Source organism: Chenopodium album, chromosome 3, assembly GCF_948465745.1.
Source record: "Chenopodium album chromosome 3, dcCheAlbu1.1, whole genome shotgun sequence".
Taxonomy (NCBI): domain Eukaryota; kingdom Viridiplantae; phylum Streptophyta; class Magnoliopsida; order Caryophyllales; family Amaranthaceae; genus Chenopodium; species Chenopodium album.
This window is the reverse complement of record NC_137836.1, coordinates 51,934,113-51,961,506: the sequence shown is the minus strand read 5'-3', so window position 1 is coordinate 51,961,506 and position 27,394 is coordinate 51,934,113. Positions and strand designations below refer to the sequence as shown.

The following is a 27,394-nucleotide window of genomic DNA, read 5'->3' as shown; positions in this document are numbered from 1 at the left end:
GTTGAGTTGAGTTCTGCTCCTAATTTTCTTCTCTTATAAAATATTCATTTCAGTTCAGTTTAGTTTAGTTAAGTTCAGTTCAGTTTAGATGCGTTCAGTCTATGAGAACAGGCCCTTATTTAAGCCTCTAACCTTAAACCTTGAGATTAAGAATTCAAACTTCAGCTTATACAGACTACTTCATTTTGTAGGAAGTACAATGAAATGGAATGATTACTCATGAAGGAGGCACATGAACTTATTTCGAAACACTTTTTAAATGTATAGCATATAGCAAGCGCTTTGTCATTTAAACGGACAAATAACTATGCACAATGACGAACACAGTGAGTACTCCAAGTAACTATCCTTGGTTCTTATGATCCAAAACAACTGCTAAATAACATAGTAAAACAAAAATTATTATTTGTGTAAAAAAAAAAATGCTTGTACGATCACATGAACAACTTGAAAACAGCAGCAATACTGGCTAGTTGTATGCATAAAATAAGAAAATTTTTGTTTAACGAATGAAGTATTCATGCAATTGATAACATTCATTACCCGTGAACTTCACCAGAAGATAAATCTATTCCATGTATACTTGCTTTCTTATTTTTAAAATATAACTCTACTCAAATCAGCTGCAACGCCTTCTACCTACTAATTCAAGTTTAGATGAGATATAATACATCATAAGTTAGTTCTTAATTTGCTCCACCAAACAACTAAAAAACAACAACCCATACTTTCAACACACAATCCTGAAATTAATAACACCCCTAATATATAAAAACTTCCGTATTATGTAGTCCTTTCTTTCAGGCATAAAACATTTTATAACCCACAATCCACTTCGCTTTCGAAAGACCGAGTCTATATAGCCTTCGATTTCTACACTTTTCGATGAACTGAGCACCCAAAACACACACAAACACAGTAGGATAAGCTAAGGAAGTTTTTGTCATGTCTCCTATAAGAAATGGCAATGACGAAAGCGAGGTCCCTAGGATTCCATACGTGAATCTGAAGGATTCCATTAACAATCACAAAGAGTATTCTCAGAGTATTAAGCCTAGCATATCGCCGACCCTTGGTGAGCTCCTTAAGTGGGTTTACAAAGATGATTCTGGTGGCGAAGATAAGCCTCCGCATCATGTTGTAGAGCTTGCTGATGCAGCTTTTAAGCCTACGATTCCATACCCTTTTATGCTTTCATTTCACAATCTTACGTATAGTGTGAAGGTTAGCAAAAAGTTAAACGGGTTAGACTATAAGGTGCTGTTGAATGACATTTCTGGAGAGGCAAGAGACGGGGAGATCATGGCGGTGTTAGGGGCAAGTGGGTCAGGTAAATCAACGTTGATTGATGCGTTAGCTAATAGGATATCAAAGGAGAGTATAAAGGGGTCGGTTCGGTTGAATGATGAGGTGTTAGAGTCCAAGCTATTGAAAGTGATCTCGGCATATGTTATGCAAGATGACCTTCTCTTTCCAATGTTGACAGTAGAAGAGACCCTGATGTTTTCAGCTGAATTTAGACTTCCTAGATCTCTTTCAAAGTCGAAAAAGAAGGCTAGAGTGGAAATGCTTATAGACCAACTAGGCCTAAGGGGTGCTGCTAATACTGTCATTGGAGATGAAGGCCACCGAGGAGTTTCTGGAGGGGAAAGGAGGAGGGTTTCGATAGGTATCGATATCATCCATGATCCCATCATATTGTTCCTGGACGAGCCAACCTCAGGGCTTGACTCTACCAGTGCCTTTATGGTGGTAAAAGTTCTCCAAAGGATCGCTCAGAGTGGAAGCATAGTTGTTATGACAATTCATCAGCCAAGTTCTCGTATTCTCAACCTTTTGGATAGGCTCATCTTTCTCTCCCGTGGACAAACCGTTTTCACTGGTACCTCGTCAGAGCTACCTTTGTTCTACTCAGAGTTTGGGAGCCCTATCCCAGAGGGCGAAAATAGGACTGAATTCGCCTTGGACCACATACAAGAACTCGAGGAATCATCTGATGGGACCCAAGCAATGGTTGACTTCAACAAATCCTGGCAGCAGCAGAGGAGGAATAATAACCGCCTTTCTCATCGACAGCCTAAGATGTCTCTTAATGGTGCAATTAGTGCTAGCATATCGAAAGGAAAACTGGTTTCAGGCGCAGCTAATGATGACTCCAACCCAACCTCAGTTCCAAAGTACGCAAATCCTTTCTGGCTTGAAGTATATGTTATCGGGAGAAGGTCAATGTTAAACTCAAGGAGAATGCCTGAGTTATTTGGAATCCGTTTAGGTGCAATTGTGGTGACAGGTTCAATCTTGGCCACCATTTTCTTGCATCTTGACCAATCCCCAAAGGGTGCTCAAGAAAGACTTGGCTTCTTTGCTTTCGCCATGTCAACAACATTCTACACCTGCGCTGAGGCAATCCCAGTTTTCCTGCAGGAGAGATACATTTTCATGCGAGAGACAGCCTACAATGCATATCGTCGGTCTTCCTATGTCCTCAGCCACGCTCTCATTTCAATTCCATCCCTAATTGTGCTTTCTCTTACTTTTGCAGCCATTACCTTCTGGCCAGTAGGCCTTGCAGGTGGTCTCCAGGGCTTCCTGTACTACTTTGCCTTCATTTTGGCATCTTTCTGGGCAGGTCATTCCTTTGTTACCTTCCTCTCTGGGGTGGTGACCCATGTAATGCTTGGCTTCACTGTCGTTGTGGCTATACTTGCCTACTTCCTCCTTTTCAGCGGCTTCTTCATATCACGTGACCGTATCCCTTCTTACTGGCTATGGTTTCATTACATCTCGCTAGTTAAATACCCATACGAAGGTGTCCTTCAGAACGAGTTCAGTGACCCTACTAAGTGCTTCGTCAGAGGGATTCAGATGTTTGATAACACCCCTCTTCAGGCTGTTCCAGATATTCTCAAAACAAGGTTGTTGACGAGTATGGGTAATGTGTTGGGGAGGAACCTTACAAGCACTAGCTGTGTTACTACAGGTGAAGACATACTCCGGCAACAGGGGATTACAGATTTGAGTAGACTGAGTTGCCTGTGCATCACTATTGCTTGGGGTTTCTTTTTTAGATTTCTCTTTTATGTCGCCCTGATGTTTGGGAGCAAGGATAAAAGGAGATGATTAGGGAGTGGCATCAAGTATTTTCAATTTAATTTACTTTTCCCAGATTGATACTTCGGGTCGGTCAACAGTAAAAATCTAATTGTAACTTTGTAATATTACCTTTTTCCTTTCATATATCTTCGTCCCATTCTTTTGATCCTAAATTCCCAAATTATTCGTTCTTAAAGAACAAAATAAATTATATTTGGAATCAGACCACTTCAACTCTCCGAGGGTCCTGGACCTCATGGCCTGAGCCGCATATGTACAGTTCTCCCACAATTATATTGATGGCCTGAGAACTTCAAAAACCCAAACAAATTTTGCGACAAATGGGAAGGTGTCTAAGCAGTCTACAGAATCTGGTTTTAAACCTCAGTATGGGTAATGGTTGTTTGAAAAGGAGGAGTATAGCTAAAACTGCCAAACATCAAACACACAATATATGTCTGAGGTTGAAATCACAACAATAAAGTTTTGATCTATACAGGTAATTCAGGTGCGGTACACAGGTATACTATGGTATCTATCATATAACATCCCTAAGACCTAATTCATCTTCGATATCATCATGATACTCAAAAAGTTTCAGGAAACGTGCTTGCTCATTTTGCCTCTTCTTCTTCTGCCAATACTTATAACCTCCGATGAAGGCCACTATGACAATGATAGTAACAGCAGCACTGATAAGTATAACTATACCAACACTTAGTCCGTTTCCTTTAGTATCTGAACCAGAGGCAGCATTATCTACAAACAGAAGAGATGACAAACAAACTTAGACAAGGAACACAATGAATCATTTGAATCTTCTAACACCCAAAAAAAAACTTCCATTCATTGCATAATAAGATGAAATCATTCTCATAATCAAATTTTAAAGATGGCCAAAATAAATGCATTTTACCTGAAGAAATCAAGAAGCGTAAAATTAATCCAAATTATTATGTGAAATTTAATAGAAATTGAGGAAATTACACTGCAAACTAAACTTTTCAGTAACTTGCGCATAATGATACAGTAAATGTACACCATAAAATGTTATAGGAATATTCAACCATGAACTAGACTACCTATTACGTCAATTCACTGAGTGATTCATCAGATTTACAATTCACAGGTAACAACAATTTCTTTTACATTTTTAAAATGATTCTTCTCTTGAAGACTTATTTAAAATGTTCCAAGTTGGATATGCGTCCATTGTAGGGCTGGCAAAAACTGACCCGACCCGAAAACACGACCCGAATTTATGTAATTGTATGAATTGATTTATGCGAATTTATGTTGGTTTATGTAATTATACGAATTGATTTATGGATCTATGCGAATTTATGCTAGTTTATGTAATTACGAATTTATCATGCTAATTAATATTAATAGTTGTTGTATTTATACGGTTTTACATACTGAAATTATGTTCTTAATTATTGTTTGTGTTATTTTTAATGGCAGCAAGTTGCGGCCACTCAAATCCATCTTTCTTTCAGAGAGGAGAAGATTCATTCCACTATGGAGGGTGGGCATAACAAAGAGATTTGAAGATTTTATTTAAATCACTATAGTTTTTGAAATTCAATTTGTAATTTGTTAAGTAGACTACTTGGTTTGTAATCTATTAAGTAGTTTTGTTAGACAATTTTGTTTGGGTTTGAATCGCTGTTTTGCTTCAGAATTTAAAATGCAATTGAATGAACTGCAAAAAAACCTTTTGAATGAATAAAATCAGATTGGCTAGGTTGACCCTACCCAAATAAATCAACCTTTTTTAAGACCTAAAAAAGTTTTGGGTCAAATCAGGTCATTTTCGGGTTGACCCGAACCCGAAAAAATCAGGTTCAGGTTGAGGTTTTCAACCCGAAACATTAAATGGATCAGGTTCAGGTCAGGGGGTAGCTGACTCGAAATCAGCTGACCCAAACACGAACCCGACCCGATCCGATCCGATTGCCAGCCCTAGTCCATTGTCGGCAAGGCTACCATTGTATTATGATATACTACAATATTAATATTCTGTAATGAGGTCATGAAATTTCCTAGTTTATATTATAGTCTACTTACAGGCACTACATTGAATTATCTTAAGACAGTACTTAGAAAAAAAAATTACCTGTACCCATATCTACACATGTGGAACAACTGAAAGTCACATTTAATTCTCCTTCTTTAACAAGAGTATATCTTCCATCATCAGCTGTAAAGTCCGAAGGACAAAACTCCCATTCATCAAATTTATCATCAGGAAAAATTAAGTCCTTTTCAAAGAACCCACATCTCTTGCACTTCTTACTTGAAAATTCTGTCAAGGGCTACAAAACAAAAATAACAATTATTCAGAACATAACAAAACAGCTCAAGCCAGTCTTATGATTGATAGTCAAGAGTGCAAAACAGACATTAAACAAGGACAAGATAGCCACATTATATGAACAAGAAAGGAATTCTTCGGGATTATATCAGGACAAAAATGTACAGGTTCATGTGATTCAAAACTCCTTTTCTATAACTTTTATAAAAATTCCAAAATGATATTTTAAGTATAACTTAATCTTTCTGATTTTCTTTCTATAGCAGACAAAAAGTACAGGAATCAAAACTTTGAGAACTGTACAATTTAGGAGAACCACAGGGAAATAAAAAAATAATCATTACATGTTATAATGGACTAACAAAATTATTCAATGTCATTATTCCCTACAGCATGTAAAAGAAGCTTTTGGGCATTAAGAGGTTATAAGCCTATAACAAAGAAAAAGTCAGCATCAAAGACAATTGCAGTACTACATTAAGTGATCAAGTTTAATGATGAGATAAAATAATTATTATTTTTGGGTTTGGATTTGGATTATACATACTGTGATTACTGTCTCAAGAAATAGCTCTTAAAATTGTCTGCACTTTTCTTATTATGAAATAGCATGAACGGTTGTCTTATTTTAAAGTTCAGACTATTTTATACAGTTTAACATTAATCCATTTCGCGTTTACTAAATTATGGTTCGGAACGGTTTTTTATTTCAAAAAGTCGGTTTTTTATCGGGTCGCTTGGATTCGGGCAGTCAAACGATTTTTGTTTGAAATTTGATAGTACTTGCTAACCTTTTGCTGGTTAACAAGTTTCATATCAAGCCGAGACTTCATCACTTCATATTTAGGCATTATATTATATACAAATTCTCATCGATTTTATAAATACATATCATGTTATTTTCAAGTTTAGTCCTACTGCTCTTACTAGTTTACTACGAAGTAGATTATAATGTTTAGTGTATTAATGAATTATTATTGTTTTACTATCAGGTTATTAGCTACTTCTTATTTAATCATCTAATTGATATGTGATAATCATGATTTGATGAGTTGTTGTGACATCGAAATTACAATTTGATTTATAGACAGTTCGGTTGTAAGTGGTTCAATTTATAAACGGTTCGGTGCAAACGGGTTACAGTTTTAGTGTAAACAACTCTTACCTCGGTTCAAATGGTTTCGGGTTGGAAACGGTTACGGGTTAGAACCCGATTCTTTATTGGTTCGGTTTGATTTCAATTCGGTTTAGAACTGGTTTGTTTTGTTAAGGGTTTTGGTTCTTATACGGTTTGACATTATTCGGATCAGTCGGTTTCGGGTTTACTTAAATACGGTTCGTGTTGGTTTTCGGTTTTAAAAAATCGGTTTTTAATCGATTCAATTCTCATTTAGGTCGGTTGGTTTCTAGTAGTTAAACGGTTTTGGTTTGAAATTTGACAGCAGTGGTTACAACATTACGGATCCATTATATCAAATGATATGGTCCAAATTACATGTCAGAAAAAGCATTACATGGAAGAAGAAAAGAAGAGATAACCATAAGGCAATGTCACATATCAGCTTGATTGAGTGAACAGTACAAGATTGGTTAGTTGATAAAATATATGAATCAATGAACATGTATGAAAAACGTAAGAGAGACTATGACAAGAATATAACCTGCCATGATTCTTCTCCTTTGAAAGTATATATAGTATTTGCCTTCTTTACATCAGGAAGAACAATCTTATTCTCTCCATTGCAATGAAAATATATTGTCGGTGTCTTTAACCAGTCATGAGTTCTGTATATTTGAATTGATTGGAGAGTGACTGCTGCAGCTGATAAATGTGCTGGAAAAGGACATTACAGCATTCAATTCAGAAATAAGGCAGGACAAATTATGGCATTGCAGAAGACCTTTAAATATATTTCAAAGCAGCTCATATCAAAATCACATAAAAAAAAATAAAAATAAAATAAAAAATAAAAAAATATTAAAATAAAAAAAATAAATATTAAAAATAAAAAAAAAACAGTGTGCCACATATAGAGTTTAACAATAAAAGTGTGAGCTGAGAAACTAGTATAAATGATGATTGGAAGCCTATTAAATTAAAACTTGGCTCTAAACTGTGAAAAAACAAAAAGACAGAAAAGGTCACAAGTCTGTTGTCTTTTAACTTACATATGGTGACACACCATGAGAGTTACTGTATGTCTTCTTGAACATTTCCACACATTTGGTAGACACGAGGGGGTATTTGGTTCATTAAATTGGAATGGATTGGTATGGAATCTCATACTAGAGAGGTATGGATTCTAAAACCCATACTAGTATGAGATTGTTTGGTTTTAATGTTGGAATGAATTATATATTTCATTAATAGAATGAGTTGTGAATCTTAGGGGAGAGGTGGGTATGAGATTCCATAGGTATGGGGTAGAGTTATAACCCTTTGGCTATGAAATTCCATACTTAATAAAGCTCCACCAAACAAAAAAATAGATGGCAAAAGATCCAACCAAACGACCCCTAAATTACTTTTGATATTTACATAAAAGTATTGGGTTAAGCTTATTACTTAAGGAGAGAGTTTGGGAAATAAAGATTCTTAATGGCGCTAAGCCTTGAATGTTTAAGAAAAATTGTAATAAGCAAGTAACACTAGGACTTATCGAGATTATGCGACAAAAAATTTCAATCATGTTTTCTTTTCTAAAATTTTTTCCTCCTAGTTGCCTTTTGTTTACTTTGTCTCTCTTGATTCCTATTCCTTATTCACCAAAATGAGCTATATTTCTTTAATGAAGAACATTTGGTAAGCCTATAAAAAAAACTGGTTTGTGCGAGAAATATTTTGAATACCTACATTTTATTAGGGGGGGGGGGGGGGGGGGGGGGTTAATTTGTGTGCAGAAGTCACAAATCTATAATTATTTGTTGTAAAGTAGCTGTGGTGATTAAAAAAAATAAGCCTTAAAAATAGCTGTGTGATTATTAACATATCTCACTAAATTTCATATGAATAATTATAGCTTGTCTTTCAGACTTAAGTTAAATGTACAAACTTTGTTACATCATACAGCACTGTATTAAACTTGTGAGAGGATAAAGTGATGATGAATCGCTGATAACGAGAACAAACATACTGAAGGTGTTTAATATTTAGAAATTACCAAGTACTGATGGGAAAGAAATCGAGAAAGATAATAAGGTTATACCTAGAAAAATCCTACATCATTCATGGTATAGATCTATATCAGACTACTGAGAAAAGAAGTGTTACTAATATGGAAAAAGAGACCAATTCAATTTGGGCTGAAATTAGTCAAGGAAATACGGAAAAGACGGAGACATTGATAAAAAAAAAAAAAGAAAATAATAATGATTGGCCAACAGCCTTGTAAAATTTTTGGTTTGTTACACTTCCTAGTTAAGGAGAGGTGAAGAGGAAAGGATTAAGATGTAAAGTTAAAAATGTAATAAGATAGTTTGATGATTTGAAAAGATAGAATACATGCCAAAGATTGGGAAGAAACATGATCTCATTTTGAGATATCTGGTAGTGGTTTAACTGCTGAGAGAGCGGTTAAACAGCTGAGGGAAATATGTGTATATCTTACAAGATGAAGATATATCTTAAATGACCAACAACTAAACTTGGCAGATCCTTTTGCTGTGGCTATATTGAAATTATGTTCTTGTCAAACATGATGCACTGACACTTTACCGGGTTTATCTTCTTAAAATTGATATACAGAGATCACCCTTTGTCAGCTACTGTTGCACACAGATAGTTGATTATTTTCTTTACAATCGAACCATTGAGGAAGTAACAGAGTTCAAACTGGTCACAATCCTGGTGGAAAGACCATTAGATGCCAATGAAGGTAAACAGATTCTATGTAATAACAAGTTCAAGAGTCATCTTAAACCAAAAAAAATGTAGAGAGTTGCACTAATTCAAATAGTTGTATCAATATACGGGATTATGAAGTACTCAATCATGCAAGACATACTATAAAATTAACTTGGTTATTTACTTACTGCTTAGAAAAATTGATCCTGGTGCAAAGGAGAATTAACACAAAGTATGAGCAACAAAAATTAACAATTTACTATGTACTTTCTCCACTTCAAAATAGTTGCACCATTTAAACTTTTGAATTTGTCAATGCAAAACACAATGTACATCTATGATGATCTATTAGTAATGATTGTGAAAAGTTGATAAATTGAAAATACCCATTGAAATGACCCCCAATGACATCTTACAAAAAAAATACTTGTAGAAATTTACAAGAATTCTATGAACAAAGATTTGGCAATAAAGGATACTCTTCTACTCACTCTGATTTTGTAATAAAAGTGTATCTTCATTTTAAATAACATAAATATCTGTGATGCTCATTTTTAGAAAGCATATGAGCTTTATCAACACCCCTTGTTCAGGCTTCTAGTACAGTACAATACCTATCTTGCAAAACAAAACTTTTCCTCTTTACTTAATCTACATCATAAAAGTAAACTATCAAATTGTACAAAACTCTATATGATTACATTAAACATATCATATTGTATCCAAACTCGTAATTTATATCATAAAGCTAAACATACCATATGATACTCAAACTAGTAAATAATGACCTGCTCTAACACCAAGTTTATAAAGCGATTTACAGAAAGAATCCAATAATAGCTCATATATCCTATTCCTGCAACCTCTCTATGGCCTCAAAATACGCATATAGGTCAGATGTCCATCCCAAAACTCAGTCTATGCATAACTTACAAGCCTTATATTCCTCATTCAAAACTGAACTACATATTATTTAATCATATATGGTCACCCTTTCATCTAATGGCAGCAATTTTTTTCCTCCGCCAACACTTTCAAGAGTCAACAAAAAGATCGACGATTACGACGAATAAAAACAAAACCCAATCATTTCTTGACTAAATACTCTATTCATAATGCATCTATGCACATCCCATTGATTACTCATCTTAACCTTTCAATCTTGATTTTCATGGACATGTTGAATTATATATGTTCAAGCAACAAGCTATTAGAAGTAAATGTCTTCGAAGCACCAGAAATTCAGCTACCCAAAAAACTAATTGAAGTTTAGGTTAAAATCATCAAAGAAAACAATTCAAGAAATTCAAATATCCCAAATTCGAGCAAAATATCTTAGAATCACACTAGATTAACACAAAATCTTTGTTAATTCAATCTTAGGGTTTATACAATCACAAATCCAATCCCAATAAAATAAAAAGTGCAATCCCTGGATAAATTCAGTTCTTCAACCAAAATTAAACTAGACCGATAACAAAGACGAAATTCAAAATCAAATTAGAATTTCAAGATGAATGATAACTTACCAGGGAAAGAGCTAAGAAAGATCGAGACTACGAAAAGTTTTAGTGAAAATCCAGAATTCATCGAACATAGCATCAAATTCGAATAACAAAAGAGATCGATTTGAGTCGACAAACGAAATGGAATGATGAAAGGACAGAAACTACGAAAAAAGATGGAGACGTCATAAAGTTGAGAAGGAGAAAGATGAAGCTTATAAGAAATAGCAGTAGACCGCTAATACGCTATTGTAAACGCCATCTATATTCTATACACCTGGTAGAGCTGTCAATTTGGATATTTGGGTCAGGTTTGAGTCTGGTCAATGTATGTCAGATCAACTCTCATCAGGTTAGTTTGGGTTAATATGATTATCTTTGTGGGTCGGGTTCAGGTTGGGTCAATGTCAGTCGGGTTACATTGGGTCATGCATCCTATAAAGTTTGGGTCCGATTTAAGTCGGGTCAATAATAGGTTGGGTTCTATAAGGGTCGCATTTACAATAGGTTAGGTTAAATTTGGGTTTCATCAAGTTGTAACGGGTTAAAGGCATTCTCGGGTTAGGCTTGGGTTTGGTTCAAGTCAATAATTTGCGAGTTGTATTCAGGTCGGGTTGGGTCTCGAAAACTGGGTTGACTCGGGACTTCAGTTGGTCTTAGGTTGGGTCATATTCTGCTCGGGTCATCAATTTCTCAGGTTTAAACATGTCGGGTAATCATGATCGGTTTAGATAGACATATTCTAAACACTTAGAAATGAGCAAACAGCTATAATTTGTGTAAGGAGTAGTTAGTATTGATTATTGAATTTCTCATAGTAAATCGTTGGCTCAAGAATACAATTGACACAAATTGTCATTAAATTCATATAATATTATCTTATATTATTTATTTATTTGCACGACGAACATCATATTCTCCTTAGCAGAAATTAATTAGAAGGGAGTGCGTAACTATATAACTATATATCAATAAGGTGGTCTTTTATTTTTATGAGGTGATTTGAAATTGGGTTAGGTTGATAACTGGTCAGGTTGAGTTTGAGATAGGTCATGAACAGGTCGGCTTGAATTTGGGTCGGGCCAATAAAAGTCGAGTTGAATTCAGGTCGGGCTAGGTACAGGTCAGGTTGAATTCGGATCAGGTTAGTAACAAGTTGGGTTAAGTTTAGGTTTTGACAAGTTAAAACAAGCTTGGGTCAATCTGTTCAGGTTAGGTTCAGTTTGTTTCAAGTTAATAATTTACGGGTTAGATTTAGGTCGGGTCATCTCCATGTCAGATCGTGTTGGAGTTCATGTCTCAAATACCCAAGTTAACTCGGGTCTAAGGTTGGTTTCAGGTCGGGTCATAACAGATCCATTTTCTCTAATTCAAACAAGTTGGGTCAAAATTGGAACCTGTAGGGAATATTTCAAGCATCCCACACTTGATCCCCATTGTGATCATACACTTAAGCATGGTGGCGTCCAAAGAGAAGAAAGCTAGAGCAAAAGAATCGCCAACAAGTTTTAGAAACTTGTAAACCGTTCACAGGGTGAACGTTACACCCCTTCTCGATCCATGAGATTGCTAACTCCATAGTGGTCTAGAACCATGACTGGATATTCGGGGATGAAGATACAATCCAACCTAAAAGAGATTGAACCTGTGATACTCATGTTTTATATGCTATTTTATCCCCCGTCCCACGGTCATTTACATGCCTATTTGAGCTCTTCGGAGCTATTTTTTGTACTAATGTGTGGTTTCAAGTGTTTTGTGGAGTTGACATTTGTTTTGTAGGAATTTCCCAGATTTGTCGGTATTTCCTATGATTTTCCAGCCATTACGAGATTTTGGAGCCGTAGCACATAAATGATCGTTGATCGTAGCCAAAGACCGATCATATCGGTGACTAAGGGCTTGGTTCGTGGAATTGGTCCGAGCAATGTACCAAGAAGTGTTGGGCCTTGATTTTGGAGCCCAAGTAAATGTTGAAGAGAAGCTCAAGGTTGGCCAAACTATAGTCGGGCCTAATCGGGCAGCCATAGGCTCGATCGGGCGCCTGCCCAAAAACAAGCATCTGATGAAAAAGGAGGGCCCGATCGGGTTGCCCTTCGCCCGATCTAGTGCGTGTGTTTGCAGTCGGTTTAGGAGTTTGATTTTGCTAACTTGTCGAGCTTATTTTTAATAGACTTTTGTAATTCTTTCTTAACTACGCTATTTTATTAATTCTTTTCTCATACTCAAACTCTTAGAGAGCTTTTTAATTGGAGATTATTGTAAAACTCAAGTTCTTCTCTTGAGTGCAATTCCATACTTTTTTTCTTTCGGTATTTCTTCTGCTCTCTTATTGTTTAATTTCTTCTTTAATCTTAATCTTGTCTTCTTCATATGCTTTTATTTGTTTAGATTTAATTATGTGTGAGTAGTTTAATTCCAGTGTTCTTGGGGGATCAATAATTAATATGAAGGGATAACTTGTTATTGTTGATTATTGATATTACATGATAATTTCTTATTGGATTGTTTTATTTCTTTACAATTATAATATGAATCGAGCAGATGTTAATTTGATATTAAAGGCTATTTTCAACAGGAAATTAGATCTAGTAAATTGCGTGAGCCTGTTAGATCTATGTTGATTAGTAAATTGCTAGAGCATGTTGATCATGTTATTTATGCAATGTTGATTGTTGATTGTCATGTTTTATCCCAAAATATTAATTATTGGTGAACCTGTGACCCTAGGATTCTTTATTATTGAATTTTTTTTATCCTTAATCTTCATAATTTAATTCCACTTTCATTACAACAATTTTGGTAACTTAATAGTTTATATTATAATATTTAATTATGAATAAATTGACTTGTTTCCCTATGGTTCGACCCTACTTCCCTATCTACTTTAGTTAGAGGACATAGGTAATTCTTTTGATTAGGTGATATGACTTTAGCCTATCAAAATTTAGCGTCGTTGCCGGGGAAATGATTTTATTTTTATTTCTGATTTTTTTTGTAGTCTAAATTATTTTCTCCCATCTTAGAGAACGCAAGTTCTTTGAAACAATTTTCTCATATTTGTTTGTTCAATTCTGTGTTTATGCCAGGAGTTCTAGATCAGGTTACATTCTATTCGATCATGAAATCAAATGATCTTTTCATAGACAGAAGAACTTTTATAGGCAACTACGAGACACTTCTAAAGGTAACCCGGCCACCTTTGGAACCCCCATCTAATTCTAGAGATTCGGAAGTTTCTTCAGAACCTGAATCAGAGATGACGGCAAATCCACCTCCACAGCCACCTCGTAAGATCAGCGATTATTCACAGCCGTCACTGATGGATTTTCAACATCTCACTCCTACTCAAGCTCTTCATGGAGTGCAATTTAATACCAAGCCCCAATTTATCACGATGATAGAAAGGAAGCAATTCAGTGGAGCTAAGGGTGAAGATCCTAATCTTCACATTGCAGATTTCTATCAATACTGCAACACCATCAAGCAAGCTGGGGTTACCCAAGACCAAATTAGGGAGATTCTTTTTCCTTTTTCTTTATGTGAAAAAGCTAAATTGTGATTTACTGGTTTGAATAGAACTGCAATTGGTATTACTGACTGGGATACACATGCTTTGAATTTTTATAACAAATATTACCCTGCAGAGAGAACAGCTTTGTTGAGAAGTGCAATTAAGAACTTTGCCCAAGAGCCAGATGAAATTTTATACGAGTCTTGGGAAAGATTCAAGGATCTGCAAAGAGAGTGTCCTCACCACAATTTAGCACAGTGATAGTTGATTCAAGCCTTTTACAATGGGCTTGGGAATTCATCTAGATCAATTATGAATTCTGCAGCTAGTAGGAGGTTTATGAATCTCAACGTGGAAAATGTAGGTCAAGTTATCTAAGATATGGCAATTCATAATTCCCAATATGGAATCTTAGAGGGTTTGCTAATAAAGGGAAAACATAGTGTTGATTCTGTATCCTTTTTGCAGGCTTAGTTATCATCTATTTGCCAAGAACTAGATAATCTGACTGTTGTTCCTAACTCTATAGCTAATATTTCTGCTGTCAATAATACTAATGACGGTTTTTGTGAAAATTGTGGGATTATAGGACATTGGGAGCAAGATTGTAGGAGTTCAATGGAGCAAGTTAATTCCTTCCAAACCTATAGGCAAAATAACCCATACTCCAACACTTATAATCTTAGCCTCCGAAACCATCCATATCTTTTTTATCGGAGCACCAATGTACAAAATCCTCCACCTCCACAACAACCACAACAACAACCACCACTACAGCAGAAATATTACCATCCTAATTATTGCCATAAAACCCAATCACAAACTCCCCCACCTACTGACCCTGCCTTAACAAAAATTAGAGGGATGTTAGCAAGCATGCAAAAGCACATGGAGTGTAGAGATGCTCAAATTGATTCAATTATAGCCCATAATAAAATTGTTGATAATCAGATTGCATAACTTTCCTCTACTCTACAAAATCGCCAGCAAGGAGTACTACCATCACAGCCAGTATGACCCACAAATCATGCTAATGCAATTAATCTGAGGAGTGGTTCACATTATGATGGGCCTTCTATGCCCAAAGAGGATGAACCTATTGCTAATATTGATTTCCTTGTACCAAATGCTAATATTACTAAACCTGTAGGGCTCCAGAAATAACCTAACTCTTTTAATATTTCTTAGCAAGGTAAACCTTAGAAGAAGGGTGGAAATGTGCAAGGCCCTACTATCCAACTACCATTCCCTAATAGACATTTATATAATAAGTTGGATAAGGAATTTGGTAAGTTCCTAGAGGTCGTCAAGAATATACAAGTAACAGTTCCTTTTATTGATTTAATTACTCAGGTTCCTGCATGTGAAAAATTCATGAAAGACATTCTAACTAGGAAGAGAGCCTTTAATGAGGTTGAGACTGTAGCTTTCACTGAAGAATGTAGTGCTTTACTACAAAATAAATCTCCACAAAAATTAAAGGATCCCAGTAGTTTTTCTATACCTTGTCATATAGGAGATGTTTTTATTGATAAAGCTTTATGTGATTTAGGTGCTAGTGTCAGTGTAATGCCATCGCCTGTGTGTTTAAAGCTTAATATGGGTGATTTAAAGGTTACTAATATTACTCTGCAAATGGCAGATTATTTTGTTAAATACCCCTAGGTATTTTAGAGGATGTTCCTGTTAGAGTCGGTAAATTTTTTATCCCTGTTGATTTTGTTGTTTTAGACATAGCGGAGGACATGCAAATTCCTATTATTTTAGGAAGACCCTTTCCTCCATACTGCAGGTGCAATTAAGATGTGAAAAATGGCAAATTAACTCTCTTTGTTGGGGATGATAACATTACATTTAATCTAGGGAGAGTTATGAAAGGACCTATGTTAGAAGAGAAGTGTTATAGTATTGATATCATTGATTTTATTTGTCATGACAGCTTACCTTAGGTTCTCTCACGAGATCCTTTAGAGGAAACACTATGTTGTGAACTTGATGCAGGTGACGCTGATATATGGAGCAAAGAGGTGGATGAAATTAAGCATGCTCTATCAAACGAGCAACTTAGCTCTGATGAGAATGGTAAGGTGGAAAAACTTAATTCATGAATCATACTCTGCGGAGGTAAAGAAACCTGAACTTAAACCTCTTCCTTCCCATTTAAAATATGTATTTTTGGATGAGCAGGAACTACATCCTGTGATCATTAGTACTGCACTCGATGACCCACAATCTTCCCAACTTCTAGAGGTTCTTCGAACCCACAAGAAAGCCATTGGGTACAATATTGATGATCTAAAGGGTATTAGCCCTGATTTTTGCATGCACAGGATACACCTAGAGGATGATCACAGACCGGTTATTCAACCACAGAAAAGGTTAAATCCTAACATGCAAGAGGTTGTTTAAAAGGAAGTCATGAAACTACATGATGCAGGTATTATCTATCCTATCTCTAATTCAAAGTGGTTAAGCCCTGTGCAGGTAGTTCCAAGAAGGATGGGATTGCAGATTCCCACTAGAATTGTAATAGGATGGCGGATGTGCATTGGCTATCGTAGATTTAACACCACCACTAAAAAAAGATCATTTCCCTCTCCCATATATTGATCAAATGTTGGAAAGATTGGCTAACCATAAATTTTTCTGTTATTTGGATGGATACTCGAGATTCTTCCAAATTCTAATTCAGCCTGATGATTAGGAGAAAACATCATTTACATGTCCTTATTGTACTTTTTCTTATCGTAGGATGCCCTGTGGATTATGTAATGCACCAGCCACTTTTTAGCATTATATGGTGAGCATCTTTTCTGAATTTATAGAGTCTATTATGGAAGTTTTTATGGATGACTTTAGTTTCTATGGTTCTTCATTTGATAATTGTTTATCCAACCTCGCTAAAGTTTTGAAAAGATGTGAAGAATGCAATTTGGTTTTAAACTGGGAGAAGTGTCACTTTATGGTGATATAAGATGTAGTATTAGGTCATATTGTTTATGACCAAGGTATATAGGTAGACAAAGCAAAAGTGGAAGTTCTTGAGCAATTACCCCCACCAGTTAATGTAAAAGGGGTAAGGAGTTTCCTTGGTCACGCTGGGTTGTTTCACCGTTTTATCAAGGATTTTTTTAAGATTGCAAAACCACTAACCCAACTTTTACTTAAAGTTTATCCTTTTGATTTTACTGATGAGTGTTGTAGTCATATACTTTTGGCTTCCTGTCTTGACAGAAAGTGCAATGACGATAAATAAAACCATCTTTGTGTTAGATTGAAGTGGAGAATGCTTATGGATAACTGGTTAAGCCACAAAACACAAAAAACTAGCCCAAACTAAAAAAAACAAAGTTGAATAAGGTCCAATTAACTAAATCCGATCAATATTAGGCTTAAGCCCGTGCTTAAAACCGAATAATGACGGATTTAGGAGCGCCTAGGATAAATTTTAATGCTGCCGCAGGAAAATCCGCGCGCATCTCAATTAGTCGTGCTGAGCAAGCGCGCGCAACTAATTCAGTTGCGTGCGACACTCAGCGCAACCTCTAGAGATGCGCTCGCGGAAGATTCTGAATTTTATGAAAATATAGAATCGAATCTTACCATAATGCCGCGCGCAAGACACTTAGTTACGCTGCCCATAGCAGCGCAACCAAATCACTTGCGCTGGGATGCCGCGCGCAACTTATCCTGTTGCGCACGACACCTGCTGCGACAGAATGTTCAAACCCTAATCCTACCCATTCCTTATAAATAGAGGCTTAATCCGAGGCTTAAACACACAGAAAAATAACCTAAAACTCTGGCGGAATACTTGTGAACTTGTGCTACCTAAACCCCCTTGTCCTAAACACTCACCCCTTGATATTTTGTTACTACGGTGGAGGTTCCCCTACAAGAAGGTGTCCATAAGTGTTATAAACGGAGATCTAGCAAAGAGAAGTGGTAAGTTTTTGAGCACTTAGATAACTCATATTTATTTTCTTGTTTAAAAGAATCTTAATCAATTAATTAGTGTTGTTTGATCACCTTATAAGGACTAATTATTTATTTCTACATAGTATCTTGCGTTAAATAAAGATTAGAATTGGATAATTAATTGTTGGTTGATCACTTAAGCCAAGGCGAATATTGTTTATTTTATTGTTCTTTTCACGAAATTGATTAAATAATGAATAACGACGTTGCAATGTAATTGCTACGTGAATTAGCGTGTGTAAATAAAATCAGCTAACTTAGTTTTAGGTATCGCGTTGCATATATTGTTTGGTAATGAAATTGCAAAAAAGGAAGATCTAGTAGAGGCCGTACTAGGGCTAGAATAGCGATTCCTCCCTAAAAGGAAGGTTATTTTAGTACCCTCGCTCCCGTACTCATTTCTGGTTTATGTAGACCAATTTGGGCATGGGTAAACTTAAGATTCGTGCTAATTTTTCCATGAATTCCACATGGAAGAAAGGCATGAACGAGGTTTATGAGTTTTCCTAAAACTCATTGGAAACTCCTACTTGTTTCTTACAAAAAAGCGTGATGAGAGTATCATTTCTAATTCAAGGTCTCCCAAACAGTCAGGAATTCAAATCCTACTACACCCTAACAAGTGTAAAGTCCTAGGCTTTTAAGTGGCCATGGGCATCTAAGGAAGGATCCCCCTACGATAGGATCACCCTCCTTACAAGTGTCTTGAGTCTTTTAACAGGATAAAGAAAGCCTTAATTGCGACTCCTATCATATGTGCTGCCGATTGAAATCTTCCATTCGAGATCATGTGTGACGCTAGTGACTATTCTTTGGGTGCTGTGCTTGACCAAAGGAAGAATAAAGTTTTGCATGCTATTTACTATGCTAGTAAAACTTTAGATGAGACTGAAGTTAACTATGCTGCTACAAAGAACGATTTTCTTGCTGTGATTTTTTCCTTAGAAAATTTTAGAGCATACTTGGTTGGTTATAAATTTTTTTTTTACTGATTATGAAGCATTAAAATATCTCATTGCCAAGTCAGAGACTAAACCTAGACTTCTTCTGACGCGAGTGCATGGAACTTAGGGGAAGAAGTGGAAGACTTGCCACGTGTCGTGACACGAAGTCGGGCCAAGCTCCTTGGAGGTCACCTTTCGGGACTAACCATCATCACACTTGAAGACAATAAGAATTGAAGAGGTTCGTCCAAACCTAGATAGGAAGTTCGACCGAACCATTTTGTCAGTTTCCTACCCGATTTTGTCAGTTTTGCAGCAATGGTACGATGATCGCGGATAGATAGGTCATTAAGCTACCACCCTAACCAAATTAATCATTTATAATACCTAAACCTACACTAAACTAGTTAGTGGCAAGTAAAGGGTCGAACCACTATGGAAGCACGCTAATTCAACATCAAATATCACTAATGCAAGAGTGAAAAGGGGATTGTTACCGGGGGGGTGACCTCACCCCTATCCACTGCCGCACCATAAAGAGCTTGGGTTTGCATAAACATACCCTGTTAGTTCTCCATTATGCTCTGCATGCCAAGTTGCATGCTCATCATTTGCTATTCAAGGCTACTCATGGCCTTGATACTGTTGCTTTTGCTGATGTTGTTGTTGTTGTTGTTGTTGCTATTGTTGTTGTTGCTGTTGTTGTTGTTGTTGGTCGACTTCCATATTCCTTGCGCCACCCAGAGCAGTGGGTAACACACCATTGTCTTGCGGAATCTTCCATATAATCCTTGCGTTCCGCTCCAAGGATGTACAGCTGGGGTAAGGCAAGATACAATGGTGCTCGCGGTCAACCATCCAGGCATGAAAATTGTTGGCATCTGAAGTTCCTTGGAGGAACCCCGACCTTCTCATCTGTTGTATGTCGATGAATAAATCTTTGTCGGCCCCAAATTGAGTGCACGAGGGGAAGTAGCGTTCATAGTTGAGCTTCTTGGCAATCCTTGTAATCATCCCACCGAGGGAAATTTCTCCTGTCTTGTGGCCCGACTTGATTGCCTCGCAGCACACGACGAACCAGTACCCCATATTGAGCCGCCCTTTCAATTCCTCCCTAGTGGCAACCCATAAAGTAAATAGCTCTTCATGCGAGAGCTTACTCAAGTCCTGCTTGCTAAACACCGCAAACCCCATAATGCGGTGTAGAATACAGAGCACATGGTGGATATATGGTTGGCCACCGAATACCTGGTGTTGAACTCTTCAAAGTCGGTAATCATTTGCCACAATCTAAATGCATCGTACTCAGGGAACAAGATCAATGAAGGGGCAAGGAGGTCCGCCTCGGGGTTCAAATCCAACAATACATTAAGATCACTAAGAGTCATAGTGTGCTGGTTGTTGAACAGTTGGAAGGAAATTTGGAAGTCGTTCACAAGAGGCTCCTTTTCAAAAGAGGCCAAGAATTCGAAGGTGGGCTCCTTATAAGTTCGGAATTGATCTTTGATGAACTCACTCATCCCCAAGTTGTCAAGGAGCGACCTTATATCGTCGTCAATCCCCAAAGCTCTCATGGAGCGTTGATCATAGTGTCGGGAGGGATTTAACTTTCGTCCGTGAAGGTCGTTGAAGAACGTAGCATGGACCTTGTTCAAGAATCTCAATCTAGGGGGAACATTTGGTCCTTGAGCTTGAGTTTGTTGGGTACTTGGTTCCTCAACCCTTAACCTGGGCTCCTTTCTGCTCTTCCTTTTGCTCATTATGTTCAAGCAATACAAACAACCCAACCAAAAGGAGAACTACCTTCGAACTTAACCAACAATTGGAAAACAACAACAACAACCCAAGTCTCAAAAATCTGCAAAAGGGTTAGTACTAACAACTAACCACACAAATATAGCGCCCAAGACAACAAGAATCAACAACAAAGCAGTCAATCAAAATACATTATGATAGTAAGAAATTCTCATGAAAGTAGTTGCATTATCATCAATACAAACACCAAATTTCTTAACTTAATTTCATGAAAATAATGGCTTCCAAAACAATAGTATTAACAACAATGTCCCCAAAATCACTAAATTTCACACTAATAACCAAAAAATCCTTCACAAAGAAAATCAAAATCACATGCAATTCACTCAAGCTAATTCATGTTTAATAACTAAAAATTTTGCATAAACAAGTGAAATTAAGTAATAAAATAGCAAAATTTAGAGTTATACCACTTTGTAGAAGCTTGAACACCACTAAGAGCCTCCAAGAACACCACCTTCAATTAAGCTTGCAAACCATGAAAATGGAGGATTTTTGGGTATTTTGGAGAGAGAAAGTGGGTGAATTTGTGAGTAGAGTGAAAGTTTTTGATGGATTTGAAGGAAAATCAATGGAATTTGTGAGAAATGGGTGAAATTTGAAGGTTAGGGTTTGAGTTTGTGAGGAGAGAGAAGAGAGCATGAAAATTGGGTTTTGAAAATATGAGGATGAAATCGGGAAGAAGAGAGTTAAAACCCGAATTTCCCAGCTCTGCGCGCCCGCACAGAAGTCGCGCACTAGGTCGCGTAAACTCTCTGTCTCGAATCTCCAATTTTGATTAAATCTGTGCGGGTTCTGACAGTGAACGCGCGCCCGCACACTTCACACTGCGCGCCCGCACAGATGTCGCGCACAGGGTCGCACAGAGTAAAATTCGATTTATCCTCACATCTTCGAAATAGAAAATCCTTGTTCCTTCATCTTCCAAACACCTATCAACCAAAAAGGTGAAAAAATCAAATTCAAATTTAAATTCAAAAAGGAGAAAGTAAAATCGGAAAATTCTAAAAAAAAGTATAGAAAGGAGTTAGAAACTCGGGTAGCCTCCCGAGAAGCGCTTCTTTATGAGGTCACTAGCTTGACCATGAGAAAAATTCTTCAAGTGGGAGGCTTGGGATCTTAAGGATCAAGCATTATACATTCGATGATACCAACTCCTTCCTTGCACAAGTAATGCTTTAAACGATGACCATTAACCATAAACTTGCTACCATCCGCATCTAACTCAAAGGAGCCATAAGGAGTAGTCTTTGATATCACAAAAGGACCCGACCACTTTGATTTGAGTTTACCCGGAAACAAATGAAGCCTTGAGTTGAAAAGCAAAACCTTGTCTCCAACCTTAAAGTTCTTGTTTCGAATATGTTGGTCATGCCACTTTTTGGTCTTCTCCTTATATAACCTTGAGCTCTCATAAGCATCATCTCTAAGCTCTTCAAGTTCATTGAGCTTAAGCAATCTCTTCTCACCGGCCAACGATAAATCCATATTGAGCTCTTTGATGGCCCACCAAGCCTTGTATTCTAACTCAACCGACAAGTGACAAGCCTTTCCATAGACTAACCTATAGGGGGTTGTGCCGATTGGAGCCTCATCTAGAGTCCTACTTGCGTAGTAGATGACACATGATTTTCCTTGCTTCTTTTGACCAAGAACGACACCTACTGCAAAGTCACTAGCATCGCACATTAGCTCAAAAGGCAAGCTCCAATCCGGAGCTTGCACAACGAGAGAAGAAATGAGAGCTTCCTTGAGCTTACGAAACGCCTCAAGGCAAGCCTCATTGAAGTAAAAAACAACCTCTTTTTTGAGTAATTCGGTCAAAGGTTTGGCGATTGAAGAAAAATCTTTGATAAACCTCCGGTAAAAACCGGCATGCCCAAGAAAAGCCCGTACCCCCGTGATGGAAGTAGGAGGGGGCAACTTTTCAATCACCGAAATCTTGGCCGGATCAACCTCAATGCCATTTTTTGAAACCTTATGGTCGAGGACAATGCCCTCCTCGACCATAAAATGGAACTTTTCCCAATTTAAAACCAAACTCGTCTCTTGACACCTTTTCAAAACTTTTTCAAGGTTAAAAAGACAAGTGTCAAAAGACGAGCCACCAACACTAAAATCATCCATGAAAACCTCAATTTCTTTTTCAAGCATCTCAGAGAAAATGGAATTCATGCATCTTTGAAAAGTAGAGGGAGCATTGCATAATCCGAATGGCATTCTTCGGTATGCAAATGTCCCATATGGACACGTGAAAGTAGTTTTCTCTTGATCACTGGGATGGATAGGGATTTAGAAAAATCCGGAATACCCATCCAAGAAACAAAAGAAAGCATGGTTAGAAAGCCTTTCAAGCATTTGGTCCATGAAAGGGAGAGGAAAATGATCTTTATTGGTGTTTTTGTTCAATCTCCTATAATCAATGCACATTCTCCACCCGGTCATTGTCCGGGTGGAGATTTCCTTCCCTTTTCATCCTTGATTATGGTCATCCCACCTTTATTTGGAACTACATGAACCGAGCTAACCCATTTGCTATCGGAGATAGCATAGATGATGCCCGCCTCACGTAGTTTCAAAATTTCTTTCTTCACAACCTCTTGAAGGTTGGGGTTCAACCTTCTTTGAGGTTCAATGGAGGTGGAATGATCATCTTCAAGATGAATACGATGCATGCATAAAGAAGGGCTACTACCTTTGATATCATCAATGCTATACCCTATCACATCCCTATATTTTCTTAAAACATCAAGAAGTTTTTCCAAATTAACACCATCTAGGGTAGCATTGACAATTATAGAGTATTTTCCCTCCTTATCAAGAAAAGCATATTTCAAAGAAGAAGGAAGGGGCTTGAGTTCTACCTTGGGAGGAGGATTAGAACTCTCCTCCAATTTCTCCTCCTTGGACTCAAGCTCGATCTCAACTTGTTGTTCAACTTCCTCCTTTGAGGATTCCTCCGTTGCCATGACAAATTCTTTAGCCTCTTGAGAGTGGAACTCTTCTTTGCATGTAAGGGCTTATATCATTGGATCTTGAGGCCTCATCACGACCCTCCCCAAGCGATCTAGCTCCTCATTCACAACATCAACTCTATAGCATTTTTCAACCATGGGGGTATTGAGCAACTTAGAAAATTCAAATACAATCTTTTCATCGGCCACTTAACAAGTGATGGTGTTGTTCTTGCTATTGATGACCGCCCCCAAAGTTTTAAGAGCTTCACGTCCCAAAATCAAAGGAGTGTTAACATCTTCCTCCATATCCATCACTACAAAGTCACAAGGCACGTAGATGTGTCCCACTTGAATTGGAACATCCTCAAGCTCTCCACAAGGTAATTTCACCGATCGATCGGCCAATTGAATTGTCTTCCTTGTAGGGATCATCTCTATATTGAGTTTTTTTAGCAATGGATATAGGGATTAAACTAACACTTGCTCCAAGATCGGCTAAGGCGCCCCTAGCTTCCATGTTCCCAATTTTCACCGGCAAAGTGAAACTTCCTGGGTCTTTTTCCTTCTTGGGCATCTTATGTTGGACAAGAGCACTCACTTGATGTGGAAGGGTGATAAGCTCATCATTGAGCTTCCTCTTGTTGGTGAGAATATCCTTGAGGAACTTGGAGTAAGATGGCATTTGTGTCACAACTTCAAGAAAAGGGAGGTTGATATGCAAATTCTTCATGACACTAAGAAATTTTGTGAACTTGTCATTCAACTTCCTCTCCGCTAGTTGACCGGGAAAAGGAACCGGTCCATCAAGATTCCTAGCCTCACTAGGAATTGAAGTTGTCTTCTTATTGTCAAGCTTCTTCTTCTCCGAACCTCCTTCTACCTTCTTTCTCACCTCCCTTTTTCTTTCTCACCTCCCTTATTTTCATTCACACTCTCCTCTCCTCCCTTCTTTTCCTCACTATCCCCTTCATTTGGCCCTTCATAGGAAGTTCCTGACCTCAATGTGATCGCCTTGCATGTATCGGGTTTTGGATTGTGAGATGGGTTAGGTTGTGGTTGTCCGGGTAGAGTGGATGGTGAATTGAAAGGAGTTCTCTCGGCCAATTGAGCTAGTTGTGAATCAACCATATTTTTGTGAGCTCTTATCTCTTGCATTTGTTGCCCAAAAGATTGCATTTGCGCATGCATGGCTTGGAGGAGTTGAGTTTGAGTTAGCTCCGCTTGAGGTGCTTGTTCTTGATGATTTCTTTGAGGTGCTTGGGTTTGATTGCTGTATTGGTTGTTCCTTGGATAGCTTCCTCTTGGGTTTTGGAGTTGAGATGGAGGTGGATTTTGATATTGAGGGTTGGAGTTATAGGAAGGTTGAGCTTGTTGGTTCCATTGTTGAGGTTGAGGTAAAAACCCGGGTGGTGGTTGTCTCCAAGCTACTCCACCGCTGCTTCCTCTAAATCCCTCTTGCCTTGTGTTGTATGCCGCTACATGTTCGGGGCTTAAACCTCCACAATAGGATGTATCATGGTTCGTTCCTCCACAATTTTGACAAGAGAAAGAGTTAACTTGAGAAGAGCTTGCTCCACCACTTGAACTTGCATTCACACTCGTGTTCAACTTGGAAAGCCCGTTTGTTAGTTGATCAATTTGATGTTGTAATTGATCAACTTTCTCCAATTCGTAAATACCACCTCTCTTTGGAGCGTTTCTTCTTCGGCCCCCCCAAGAGTAATTCTTTGCTACCTCTTCTATTGTGGCTTCAACTTGATTTTGAGGGATCTTGATTAATTGACCACCCGCCCCCGCATCCAAATTGGCTCTTGACATGGGCTCCAATCCGTCGTAGAAGATTACACTCATGGTGGGGACATGCTTGCACCAACTCTTTGAATCTCTCCCATGCTTCACCAAGACTTTCATCGGCCTCTTGCTCAAATGATGCAATTTTCCTTCTCATTTCGGCGGTCTTCTCTTCGGAGATAAAGCACTTCAAGAACGCCTTTACAACCTCCCTCCATGTTGTGAGAGTGTTAGGCTTTACTTGCTTTAGCCATTTCTTTGCTCGTTCGGTGAGATATTGCCGGAAAAGGTGCATACGAATGTAGTCTTGACTCACTTCATTGGTTTGCATCATTGCGCACAATTCAAGGAATCGGTCCAAATGTTTAATAGGGTCCTCACTTGCACTTCCGGAAAATTGCTCCAATTGGACAATTCGAGTATATTGTGGATGGATTGAGAAGTTGGTTTCCGTGACGGGTAGCAAAATCTCTCCCGTGAGCTCATAATCCTCCGGATTTCCGAACTCACGAAACAAAACATCATTCTCTTGTCCCGCCATTGATTCGCGTGGTGAACTTGAAGAGTAAGTATCACTCTCACTATCAACTATATCACCAAAACCTCTTCCCTCGTCTTGATAAATCCTACGGACTTGTCTCATGGTTCGGTTGATTTCGTGGTCAATTTGATGTGAGGGTGCTCCTTGAGATCTCCTAAGCATTCACCAAATCTAAGCAAACAATTAGCAATGACAAGGATGATAAAACAAAAAAAAAAACAAAAAGAAAAGAAAGCAAAATGACTTTAACAAAAGCAATAATATTCGCTAAATAAGCCGCTTTCCCCGGCAACGGCGCCAAAATTTGATCGCGGATAGATAGGTCGTTAAGCTACCACCCTAACCAAATTAATCATTTATAATACCTAAACCTACACTAAACAAGTTAGGGGCAAGTAAAGGGTCGAACCACTAGGGAAGCACGCTAATTCAACATCAAATATCACTAATGCAAGAGTGAAAAGGGGATTGTTTTTGTTGGTTTTGTTGAGTAGAACACTAAAACTACAAGTAAGCAAGAAAATGATGATTAAAATCAATAGAAAATGACGCTAGGGATACGAGGGTGTCCAATATGATTAGAAAGAGGAGAATAATGGTGATTATCATGAAACATATGCCAAAGAACACAAGGTTCTACCTAAACAATTCATTCCCATGCAATAGTCTAGGCAAATCAATGAAAGAGGTCTACACTAATAAGGATCATTCTCTTGCATCCTATTAGTTACAATCAAATAAAGAGAATAAAGAAGCACAATCCATAAAAACTCCACTTTAATAACTCATTCTCATGCAATCATTAAAATAGAGGTGATCCTAATCTAGTTCAAATCACTTTCATGCATTTAAACTAGAAAACATCAAATAGAGTGCAACAATAATCCCAAGCTAATAAAAATCATGTCTTTCATCAATATATGGCATAAGTTCAATCCAACCATCATCAATCATCCAATATCAAATTATATCTTCCACCCCCTTCCCCTAGATAAAAGTTTAGTCTAGAGAAAGGAGATTAAACATAATATCAAAACTAGCAATAAACTCAAGAAACTCAAAACAAAACATGATTGAAATCAATAATAACTAGAT

General features: G+C 37.5%; 1 protein-coding gene, 1 non-coding gene and 1 pseudogene across 2 annotated transcripts; 2 read left to right on the top strand and 1 right to left on the bottom strand.

Moving 5' to 3' along the window:
- Positions 1-945: 945 nt before the first annotated feature.
- On the top strand, positions 946-3,497 carry LOC145623978 (ABC transporter G family member 20 pseudogene; annotated as a pseudogene).
- Positions 3,498-3,523: 26 nt separating this feature from the next.
- LOC145623979 (uncharacterized) lies at positions 3,524-10,987 on the bottom strand. Its single transcript, XM_081676895.1, has 4 exons — positions 10,784-10,987; positions 7,072-7,244; positions 5,213-5,411; positions 3,524-3,852 (listed from the first exon to the last, which is right to left on the bottom strand). Exons 1-4 carry the CDS (start codon positions 10,854-10,856, stop codon positions 3,632-3,634), a joined length of 666 nt encoding a protein of 221 aa, XP_081533021.1. The 5' UTR covers positions 10,857-10,987; the 3' UTR covers positions 3,524-3,631.
- Positions 10,988-25,812: 14,825 nt separating this feature from the next.
- On the top strand, positions 25,813-25,916 carry LOC145625732 (small nucleolar RNA R71). Its single transcript, XR_014110638.1, has one exon. It is a non-coding gene; the product is annotated as a small nucleolar RNA R71 (small nucleolar RNA).
- The last annotated feature ends 1,478 nt before the right edge of the window (positions 25,917-27,394 follow it).